Source organism: Nyctibius grandis, chromosome 3 (assembly GCF_013368605.1).
Source record: "Nyctibius grandis isolate bNycGra1 chromosome 3, bNycGra1.pri, whole genome shotgun sequence".
NCBI lineage: Eukaryota > Metazoa > Chordata > Aves > Nyctibiiformes > Nyctibiidae > Nyctibius > Nyctibius grandis.
This window is the reverse complement of record NC_090660.1, coordinates 36,829,815-36,841,996: the sequence shown is the minus strand read 5'-3', so window position 1 is coordinate 36,841,996 and position 12,182 is coordinate 36,829,815. Positions and strand designations below refer to the sequence as shown.

The 12,182-nt window shown below is 36.3% G+C and overlaps 1 protein-coding gene across 1 annotated transcript in view; it reads right to left on the bottom strand.

The window, feature by feature from the left end:
• Positions 1-560: 560 nt before the first annotated feature.
• RPRD1A (regulation of nuclear pre-mRNA domain containing 1A) overlaps positions 561-12,182 on the bottom strand; it is a 47,010-nt gene continuing 35,388 nt past the window's right edge. Inside the window, exon 7 of the mRNA XM_068396480.1 lies at positions 561-5,116. Within this exon, the coding sequence (XP_068252581.1) occupies positions 4,967-5,116 (150 nt within the window). The 3' untranslated portion in view covers positions 561-4,966. The remainder of the gene's footprint in view (positions 5,117-12,182) is intronic.

The window sequence follows — 12,182 nt, the reverse complement described above, 5'->3', positions numbered from 1 at the left end:
AGAAGGTTCTCTGTTAAGCACACACCCCTGCGTAGAGGTGTTTGTTTAATTATAGATTAAGAGTTATTTCCCAGCTCTACTTACACAATGGTGCGTATATCTTTGACATACTGAAAATGTTACAAAGCATGTCTTAATATAACCAGCTCAGCTAAAGTGTTGTTTCATTTTGAAATATCAGTTTGAGCCATTTTCCCATTTTTGAGTACTGGGAACCTCAAGCTGGCACGTTACAACTGGTTCCCTCACACCCAGCCCCACCTCTGAAGAAACATGAACTTAGTCCAAACTAGATGGTGTATCGACAGTATTTCTTTTTAAGAAATTTACAGTTCTAGAGATATATGTCCGCAGACTTTTTAATGCACTGCTTCCTCACTGAAAATTGTCTCACAAAATACAAATACAGAGAGTAGTAAACTTCAAAATTAGCATTGCTCATTTCCTCAGCATCGCTATGAGATTTTGGTTGCCTCCTAAGTATAGGGAGCAGTTTACATTAAAGCCATTTCACACCGTGAGATTGAGTAGGCAAGCAATAAACAATTATTTCAAAGATGTTTTTACAACAATGTTTTATTCTATTAAATATGAAAGAGCGTACATACAGGTGTTATTTTTGAGGACATAAATTACACACGGATTACACGTTCTGTCAGAAAAAGCACAATAATGAAACATCTTTACATTTCAAAGTTTTCTTGTTAGCTTTTAACAAATGAGCATATTTCTGTTGCAAACAAGTAACGAGTGCTATTGAACTTTTGCAAATTCCCACAAAAACATCATGCTTAGTAGGATACTTTAAATATTGTAAAGATGAAATCAGAATTAGATTTCTAAATAACAAGATGGAAGAGATTTACTACTTAATCAAGATAAATGACACACTGAAATAGGAGCCGAGACAAAATTGGTCATTCATTAAAAAAAATTCCACTTCAGACACTACATTTGAATCTGCTTTCTTTACTTGCAGGAATAGTCACTGTGATTATATGCATGAGTAACGAGCAGAACTGGCCCTAAATATTTATAAATGTAACCATCCTATTTTAGACATGCTGCTTTTCTAGTTCACTAATTTTTCCACTGAAAAAACCCACACCCATGAATCTACTTGCTTACATTTCAAAAAGTTGAAATCCAGCTCTTCTGTAGCCTGTGTATGACTTCCATGTCTTCCACAGTCACCTGCGCAGGGGGCTGCTGCATCGTACGGCTGCATTTTGAGTCATCGTTGAAGTACCAGACTGAGTTACCACTGACTTGTGAGAGCACTATTAATTAGTCTGTGGAAGTCCTAACACACTGCCTTTTTAAACTTCAGGAAAACCAGAATGTAATTTGATCACAATGAAAGCCCTCAGTTTGACATTCAGAAAACTACTCAGATAAAATGCATAATAAGCATGTAGTTTGGGCTGTGTTCCTAGGGATTAACTGAGGTGTTTTAATATATTAATACGAACATTAACTGAGTGAAACAGACAAGCTAATATTACTGCAGGCTGCAGTTTAATTTTCAAAAGGAGTAATGAAACACAATTTCCAAGAATGGTAATTTTTGTAACTAAGGTCTTCCCGTTCATTTTTAAAACCAGAGAAGTGGGGTAATATTCCTGATATCTTTCAAAACATTCTGCAAAAACACAGCCTGAGCCTGCAAAAACTAGAACATACAAGCAGTCCCAGTGATCTCCAAGTTAAGCATTCTGATATGGCAAAGAGCTGCAGGATTGTCTTTGCTTTTTTTCAAAGAATGCTCAATAAAAGTGCAATATAGGGAAGCAAATAATCTGATTATGCTTTTATTATTAGATGAAAAATGTTCAGATATTTTATAATTGTGCCTTTTGTAGGGTGGGCATTCTGGTTCGAGTAGAGTCAGACCAGGCAGGGTACACCCATGCACTTTCCTTCCCACGGTGGTAACACCCCAAAGCAGTTCTATTGTGTAATCCTGTCTGCAGCTAAAACATTGTGCTGCCCAGACTTTCACACTGTTATTTCTGTTTTGGCAAAAGTTGACATTTGTTTTGCTTTTCATTTCCACTTGGGCATGTTCTCCCTTTTAGCTCCTAGGCACCTTTCCCTTCCCCACCCAGCCTCTTTTCTTCCTGAGACGTCAGAAGTATGTATGTTAAGTTTTGGAACCTGAGAATTTGGAGGTATTTTTTTGATACTACAGGGCTGCATTTGTATTGTACCATGTTATTTCCTGCTATACTATTACAGTTACAATATAAATCTCCTAACTAGTTGATACCTGATGCCTTTCCCATATAAATAAAAAACAGTATACCATTCAGCCACTAATATATGACACTTCCTATAGGAGTGACCTTTACCTTCCACGAGTCCTCTTTTCCAAATAAATGTTGAGGGATCATTTCCAAAAACCCAGCTACGAAATATACCTTGAAGTAAACTATTTCACAGTAAATAAAGAAAAATATATCCAGAAAATAGCAGTCTCTCAAAATTAAAACTTATATACATCAAGAAGTTGTTGAGATTTTTCCTCATTCTTTTATCAGTTCTACATTATCTGTAGATAAGCAACATTATCACTAAGAATCATGAACAGGAAAAACAAGTCTAGTAGTGTGTCTTTTTTAATACTCTTGAGATCAAGGAAAGTCAGCATTCAACTTTACTATTATAATTATTTATAATTAAGGAAGCAAAAGACTGTTCAAGCTTAATTCCCTATGGCTTCGAGTATCCAAGACTTAGATCCTTCAATTCAAGCCACGCCGCCACACTTACAATCACCTCTGGGTACAAATTAAGTTTTCCATAGATGGGTTTCAACCATGAACTCACTGATTATACTTCTTGTTTTACTATTGTTTTATAATTCTTAATGGATTAAGCTGTTTAAATATTTATCAGAAATTTGGTGCTATTCTTTCAAGACTGAACATAAACTGTCACTGTAATGCACATACATGCATATATGAATTTATGAGCTGTTTAATGTACTAGAACAGAAATATTTAAAATATCAAAATTGTACCTGAACATTCATTTCCTTACCAAGAATCTACACTGAAAAGATATCAATAAGTGTTATTTAATTTTACATATTAGACTTAAAGTAAAGAAACATTCCTCTGGATTCATTATAGTTAGCTCTTTTTTCCTATGGAGTGGAAAATTGCCACTCAAAACTTACAAATCTTTGGACAGCTAGTGAGCTCTGATGAACTATTTTCAGGATTCTTACCTGTCAGTCCAAATTTTTGATGAAACTAATATTCTACATTGCATGCTATGGAATGCTATGTCAACAGCTTGTATTTTTATCTTTTGGGAGTTTTTCCCTACTTAACTGAGGTCTAATTCATGGCAACTTCCATAAGAAAAGATAATTGGACTAAGGTGCTTATGTCCAAGTGTACCTATTTTAAAGAGAAAGATTATTCTCAATTAACATCCAACAAGTATTGTAGTGATTAACCTTGTAGAAGTCAATAACAAGTGACAGATCACTATCTTCAACAACTTCACTCCAGGATTATTTTGAATCATTGTGGTTTTTGAAAAGGAAGACCAGAGTTTTTAACACGCTTTCACGTGAGAAAGAGTGTTAAACTTGTAAACTGCGAACTTAACTGATGCAAAACAACGCCTGACAAGTGCAAACCCATGAACGAAATGCTATCATTAAATACTCCGATGTCCTATCCAACTCAAACACTCAAACCTCAGGTTTTAAAGGTCATCTAAATGCCAAAGGTACAGGCAGGCATTTTTTAAATCACTCCTCAACAATTACATGGCCTACTTCAGATTGACTGAAAAGCCTAAACTTTCTGGCAATCTGCTAGATGCCCATCTGTATCTTTAAGTTTTTAAGTGAACTTAAAAGCTGGTGCACAGTATGGTAACAAGGACTTTTCACCAATTCAGCTACTTTTAGACAAATACCACATTTGTGCCATGCAAAGGACTTTTTTAAAAACAGACACTCAGCAATAATTTTCCACCATTTAACTTATACACAGGACTGAACTGTGTCCTCCTGTTCTGTGAGAAAAAGACGATCAAGACCTAGAAATATTTGCTGGAGTGGGTGGAGGTGTGGGGCTGGAAGCCCATGCTGGCCTCTGGGGTTCTCAGTGGAAGAGGATATACAGTGTGGCTGTATCATTGTGTTGCTGCATGTATGGATGGTACATAGCATCGTCAAATTTTAATAATGGACATTTAACAATTGGGACAGTTTAAAGAATGACCTTTCAATTTAATTAAAGCTGTAAAATGGCTTCACATTTCCTGGATTAACCTTTTTACATGGAGACAGATGTACCAGAAAGGGATTAGAGTACAAATGAATGGTCCCTCAATTTAGAAACTAAGCAGCTGTATTTTGAGTCATTTAAAGATCAGCTCAGTGTAAAATGATTTATGTTTTCCAATACAAAATCGTTCCTAACATTTACTAAAAAAAAACCAAAAAAACACCTGACTTGTTTTGAGAGTGGGTAATTTAAATGTAATGGACAGTAAGATCACTTTTAACTTTGCATTAAATTGCATCAGCCTCCTTGCAAACATAAGCTTGTGATTTCCACATTTCACTTCCTCACTAGCAACTGAAACAAGTTAGAAGTATGCATTGATTATATGTTGATCTACATTAAATATAGGGTACATAAGAAAAATCTTAGCATGTTTTTTTACAGGGTACCCAACTAAAATCTTTACAAAAGATAAGATAATTATCGATTCTTCAATGTAAGAGACACAGATGCCACTTTTATAAATGTACCCTTATGTTCACTCGCCAATAAAATAGTAAACAAATCAACTTTTTAAACCATTTTTATAAATTATTAGAGTATTTTTACTGACAATCTCCAAGAATATACAAAAATAATACTACAAGAGTACCAATCTGTCTGACCTACCCCTCATTTCACAGAAAAGTAGAGGTTATGGAAGGATGTTCTTTTAATCAGTCATCGCTGTAGATGTCTCCTGCAAACGGCAGGTGTACATGGCTGCCCGTGACGTTGGGAAGTCGAGAGAGATCAGGCAGGTTCTGGATGCGTGACCTGAGTTCTTTCCGTACTTGGGACACTCTGGCTAGCTTGTGTTTGTACTCCTGTAACGCAGAAGAATTCAACGTGAGACTCTTTTGCTAGTATCATCCCTACTATCTACTGCACTTGACGTTTTCTAAAGAAAGTATTCCTTCTGTGAGTTAGATGACTAAACATCATTTAATAGGTGAGAACACAGAGAACTGGCTATTTTGGAGGTAGAGGCATCAGTTCTAGCATTTTCTCAGCATCTGACTTCAGAAGCAGAGCCATGGGATTATTTTGCTTTGAATTGTAAGTACATAAATGCTAAACAAGGAAGGCAATCTCAGTTAACACAACTATACACATTTCTCCATGTGACTAGTAGAATGGGGTTATTCTTAGAAACTGTATTAAGGATAGTCGATACACATACTCAAGTACCACTCACAGAGTACAGGAGGATAAACTTACTGATCTCAAAGAAGTTACTTTCAGCTCATACTGATGAAAGGATAAAAACCAAACAAATACCACCTAACAAGGCCTCCTGATCAGCCTCACCAAGCTGACCAATAAGTATTTTGTATTAACTTTTATAATAAAAACCATATTGCATCAATACATTTATGGATCTAACCCAGAGTTTTCAGAAACTTTTTGAATTGTGGACTTTTAGGATTTCACATTGTCTTGGAATACAGGTCAAACAACTCATATATTTAATGATTATGAGACACTTTTCACATGAAACATCATTATACAAGATAAAGTATTTAACATTTTAAACCAGTGCACTAGAATACAGTTAGAGCTCACCTATTAAGAATACGAGACATAATGGAGAAGAATATCAGCTTGTATAAAATAAAAACAGTTATTCCAAAATGTAAGGAGATTCAGGTACAATTTACAGGAATATTTACATTTCAAAAGCTTGGAAACACATTTCTTTCGAGAGCAGAAGAGATTAAGCATTAGCAGGCAAAGCAGTGCTTCATTAAAATATACTGTAATTCACAACACATCAAATGCAGATGCTTTCTAGTGCAGCTGCAGGTTTTGCTGCAGCCTGGGAATGGCTGGAAATAAGAAATAGTTAACCTACAACTTGGATAATCAGCCCACGGATAATCAAGATCTCATGATTATAACCACTTCTAAATAATAGTGGGGAAAAAAATCTACAACATCCTGTAAAAGTGCCAAATATAAACACTTGAAAGTTCCAACGAGTATAAAAACACTGTGCAAATGTCTATAAAAGGCAACAATCATGCTATTTACAAGGTCTAAACATAATTTTAAACATTTTTCTATACTGTTAGCATGGAGTAAAAAGGAAGGCTAAAGAAAAGACCTTTTAGTAGTAGAACCAAATACAGTAGTACAAATGTTAAATACCTGGGGCATGATCTAGATTATTGAACAAGGTCCAACACACATAAAAACAAAGTTTGACTATTAGTGGCAGTGTGGCCTTCTTACCAAGGGCAGTAGGAGAACCACAAGAAATCTTAAATTCTTAATGAGAAGGTAATTCATAGCTAAAAATATGATAATTAAATCTTTACATAGAAAGAGAGAAAAAAGTGTCCCTGAATTAGGATCACCAATTCCTTGATATAATTTATATTTAAAAATTAAATATCATATATGGTTCAGAGTCTTATGAGATACTAAACACAGTAAAAATACTAAAGATGCCTAGTCAGCAGAACTGTAAACACTTGGTGACGGTACACAGGGCAAAGCAGCATTTCTTTTATGATACAGACGACCAAAAAAGTCTTACAACTGCAAGTCCCTTCGTCCTAGGAAAACTGTCACTTGCTCGCACTTGCCCAAAACATTCTCTCTGGTGCAAGTGGCTTCAGGACGTGGCTGTGGAAATGAAGGGCTGTGTCCTGATACGGTATCCTTACAGTAATGCCCAAAGGCCACAAATACTCTACTGTTTCATCTCTAATATCACAGCAGCATTCAGAGGCCTCAGTGAGCTGATTCTGTGCAAGAGTCATAGTCCTTTGTCAGCATGTAAAAAGCCAGTAACAGAATACTTCCTGCCCTTTACACTATCTATTTTAGTCCAGATTGCAGAGATACACTCCTGACTATTATTTTAGGGAATAGATTCTAATGTCAGAGGAAAAGATAGGTTTCATTGTTTAGTGAAACAAAAAATTTGGCAATATATAGAACACTAGTTAATCAGAATCACTATTTTAGAAGAAGGCTGGCTGGAAATTGAGCATTGGGCAACAAGGGCTTTGAGCAAGCTTGAAGCTAGGAGACCTGGCCTCCATTGTGAGAGACGTACTGCTGTACAGAAGAGGATGAGTAGAACTGTAAGCAGAATCAAAACACTCAAAAGGTCCCAAATTAGTAAAAGAAATTAACTATAAAATCATTCTAGCAGTTAATTCTTGTAAGTGCTGTTTGAATCAGCTGAATCCTGACTAAGTTTATTCTCTGTCAATGAAGAATGTGAAGTAGCAAATCAGTATCCTTTCATAAGCTTGAAGCGTGATGCTAGGCAAATAAGCACAGATCACACTTAGCAGCTATATTCTCTCAAGACTTTACTCCAAAACCTGAAATGTGCCTTGAATTAGATTGCCAGTTGCTTGACTCATTAAGATTCCTTTTCACTGACAGTAAATCATTTCCATAGTAACATCACATTTCTGACACCCAGCATTTTCCACATAAATTTTGCCTGGGACTTGTTGCCTAGTGAATATCAGCTTGATCAATATGACTGACAGTAGATTCCTTTTTCTCACTAAGGAAAATGTTCTCATAAATTTGGTCTCTCATATAATACAGTCTTCTTCCTCTTGCCAACACCTTTAGCATAATGCACACGCCCAGGGAGTCAAAACTTGTTCCTTGTGCCCTTCCAGAAATAGAGACCTCTGAGAAAGTTTGCTCAAGGTTTTTATATGAAACTAGAGTAAATAAAAAATTACAGAAGGTTTTATAGTTCATTATATTATTGATGCAGTATAAGCTACAGAATGCAATTTTAATACAATTTTGGTAATCCAAAGCATATGCGAGATCTGCAACTACAGGTTAGATGTCCATGACAATCCTTCCCCACAAGTAGAAATATTATTCACCTTACCCAGAGCACCTCATTTTCCATGACACTCCCAAAACCATTCTAGAAATCACTGGAAATGTCTACTTTTCATGTCTGGTTAGCAAGTTCAAAAGAGGGCAGATTTTCAAGTACAGTGGCTTAGCAGTTTTGAGGCACTTTCAAAGGGGCTGCTTTTCACAGTTTGATTCTATGTACAATCACTAGTCACTTCTGAAAGGGTTTGCTTATGTATTTTTAAGGCTGCTAATATAGTCCTGGCATTACCTAAGTAGTCCTGGACTGTTGGAATACAAGTGTGAAATACTCATTATCAACAATATTCGTTATATGTACAGCCTTTATTATTTTATCATAATAGCATGCACATGTACCTACAACCTTTCTCCTCTCTATACGTTGAGAGTGTGACTTCATTAAAGCAGAGGAGCAGGAATGGGGATCTCTAGGTGTTATTTCTGGTATTGTTGCCCTATTAGAAATGCTGTATACTATACAACCGAGTAACAATTTACCCATATTTTTGACACGTCTAACTGCAGAAATTCTCACGGCAAATTTCAATTTCCTTTTCATTATTTCGATTTTAAGATATACTTCAAATTACCCCCATGTAAACAAGGCAAGATTCAAGCTATTTACTTCAAATAGTCCAGGAAAGGGAGAAGTATCATGTTTAGTTTTGCTACATTGAGCATAATTTGCATTGCTTGCTTCCTATGGAGAACCTTACTCTTGGGATCTATGGGCAACCTGATGTATGGAATTAAAGTCTCTTCAATTTCTTCAGTGGTCTAAGATAACACTACTTTCAAGCAATAATTTTTTGTACTTCCAGTCATAAAAGTAGATTTATGATATAATTAGAAGAACTTATTTTGCTCATTAGAATCCCACTGATTACTCCAGTTTCCATTACTCAACAGTGTAGAATATGGATATTTTGTGAAAGCAATGCTAACAACATATGGATTCCACACCTCCTAGATTAACAGTAACTCTCTATCAAATAAGTACCAGGCAAAGAAAGCCAAATCATTTTTGATTAGACACTACAATCATCACAAATAACAAAAATGTGGGCAGGCCAAACAGGCTGTGCACTACAGAGGATATTTTCCCTTCCAACTGAAATAGGCTGAAATAGATCTTAATATAGAGTTTCTGCAATTATTGTAGAGAGGTGCTACAGCTAAAACAACTTTGAACTTCACGGATATGCCTTCCCTTTACAACGTTAATATGACTTTGAACCCTCATCTGATCACTAAGGCTATGGCATGCATCAAAATACTGTGTGGCAGAAAATGTATAGCAAAGCAAAAGAAACAAAGTCTGATTCCAAAGCAAGAATAAAAGGTTTGCAGAAAACTCAAATATTTTGTCTGCATCCTTGTTAGCTACAGAAAGAAAGGTAAGGTACTTTCAATACAGAAAAACAAAACCCAGAAGGCTTAAAACGCTTTTAAAGTGTTGAGGGCATGTGTGTACATCAGCATCCATGGCCTGTATGTACACTGTACTTAAAACCGAGATCTCTGACTTTCTAGGTCCATTCCAAGCTTCCAGTTTCAGATGCACACATCCAGGCTGTGTCACAGAGCAAAGGCTTCTCACACGCTACATCCAACAGGACAGAAACCACTAGAAAGCTTCAAAGGCTCAGATGAAGGCAAATGGCATGTGATACCCTGATTTCTAGATTTTGAAGTTCAGAAACACAGTATTTGTTTATAGACTCCACCTTGTTAAAATCTAATGGGTCACCCAGTCTGGGTATTTTTCTGCAAGGAAGACTGACAACTAGACTTGAAGGAGTCAGATAAGCCTCACGATCACTCTGGAAAACAGATGAGCATGGTTACATTTTGTGCTGCCTTTAAAAATTTGGCATGGCTCATGTTCTTCACCAGCATGATTAAAAGGCTCAACCTATTTACCAGTGTTAAGGAAGAACAAAACCGTGAAATAACTTTCGTTTAAGACACTGAACAGAGTCTGAACACATCTATATGCATCACACATGCACACAAGGTTGAAAAATCAAGGACAGTTATGAGAAGCTTAGGAAAGGACTGACTTGGCTAACCTTCCATTACACATTTTGCCTGTTTACTAGAAAACAGATTTTTGGAAGAAAGCTTCAGCTTTCCAGTATGTTAGCATCCATCAGTTTTCCATTAGGTCTTACCACATTTAGGGCAGAATAGCACCGAAGCAATGAGCACCTACCTAGTAACTGCTTTGTTTATTCCTCGTTGTTCTATGCATTGCCCCACGCATTACTTACTGTATGCATTACTCTATATGCAGATTTATTAATATTCTCATAGGTTTTCTAAAGGCATACTTCACCATTACAAAACATAATTTATTCTTCAGAAAACTTCTCTGAGCTGACAGATCAAAATGAAACGCATCCTCTAATTTTGAGTATCCTATTTTTCTTAGTACTTAACGTTACCAAGAATTTAATGCTTCAAAGCAAATTTTCTAAATTAAGTTAAAACATTAGGGACTCCTCAGCTTATCTGCAAATGAAGCAACAGGAAGCAACGAACTCAGAAGTTTGAAACTCACAAACTAAGTTAGTGGCCCTCTAGGGAAAGCTTGATTAAGTGACTTTGTCTACCTCAACTGTTATGCTGTGGTACAGACAGGAATACACTGCAGATCTTCAAATGATAAATTCCTGAGTGCAGCAGTAGTAAATAGGAACAAAGCATTTTTCTGGCTCCATATCTGAATTCCTCCCTCTCCAATCCTGGTCTGAACTTATCACTTTGTCTATAGTTTTGGCTGCGTCTGGTTCCAGTTTCACCTATTTCTACCCAGTCCTATACTCAGCCTGTCCTTGTTCTCTGCCTATATAGTATGACCATCAGATTTCTCTATCACCTTATACCAGTTTTTGCTTCCATTCTTAGTCCAAAGGAATCCCAGTTCCTCTCATTTCAGCCCTATATGATGTTATGCTTTTCTGGCCAGTCACTCCCTTTCTTCTCAGCCAGCTGATCTCCTATTCAATTCTTTACTGTAATGTCTAGTGCTGGAACCCTTCTTAATCTCTGCAGCCTCTGGTGCCAAGTTCCATGGGCACTTGTCCAAGTTCTGCATTCAAACCCATTGCCTTCCACCTCCCCATTACTTAGACTCATGGGAGCCATGGACAACACACCCATGGAAGTTCTCTGCTCTCACATCAGGTGCTTGGCCTATGGTCAGCCCAGAGAACAACTGTATACAGTTGCAATTGCAGGAGAAGTCTTCTTCAGCCCAAGCTGGAAAACTCTGTGGCAGAGAAGCTCTTCACGGAAGTTAGTAACGTTTTAAGAAATCTCTGATGAGCATATATAAAGTAACATTTTTTCCAAAGGCTTGTAATTTCATTAATTTCAGGTTGATTTTCATCAGTATATCAAAATGCATACCCCTGACAGAAAGAAGGATTTCCTCATTCCATAATACTTTGGAGAAAGAACATGAATTACCTCATGTCAAAGAAAAGGTCATTTTTAAAGACCGTTTTATTACAAACTTGTCCTTAGCTTTATTCTTCAAGATTGTGTTGGCAAAAAGTTGGTCTGTGTTTGGGAAAGTTAAAGAAAAGAAAACAGGGACTTATAAGCTTAATTACCAGCAGTATTACGAGGCTTACTTAGTTTATATTTACCTCCATTAAATCATTAAGGTCCACAGCGGTGAATATTAATTTATAAAATAAATTACTATTAAAAGACTGATTTAATTAGAGAATCTCTACGGGACAATGATTTAATTTAAAGCATTTCAGGATGGCAGATATGAGCAGCAGCTCGAATGAAAAATGCCTGCTCGAGGTTAAATTTGGTCTCCTTGTGTTTTATTATCTGATACAGCATTTTTAACTGGTTGAAAATTTAGGCATTACAATAAACTCAAAGATACACATTTCCAAGAGATGCTTAAATTACACCTAATTCTTAAGATTAAAATCTTGGCTGACAATGAAGTTTTGGAGAACTTCTGATGACAAGCAATCAGGCACTTCAGAACAATCC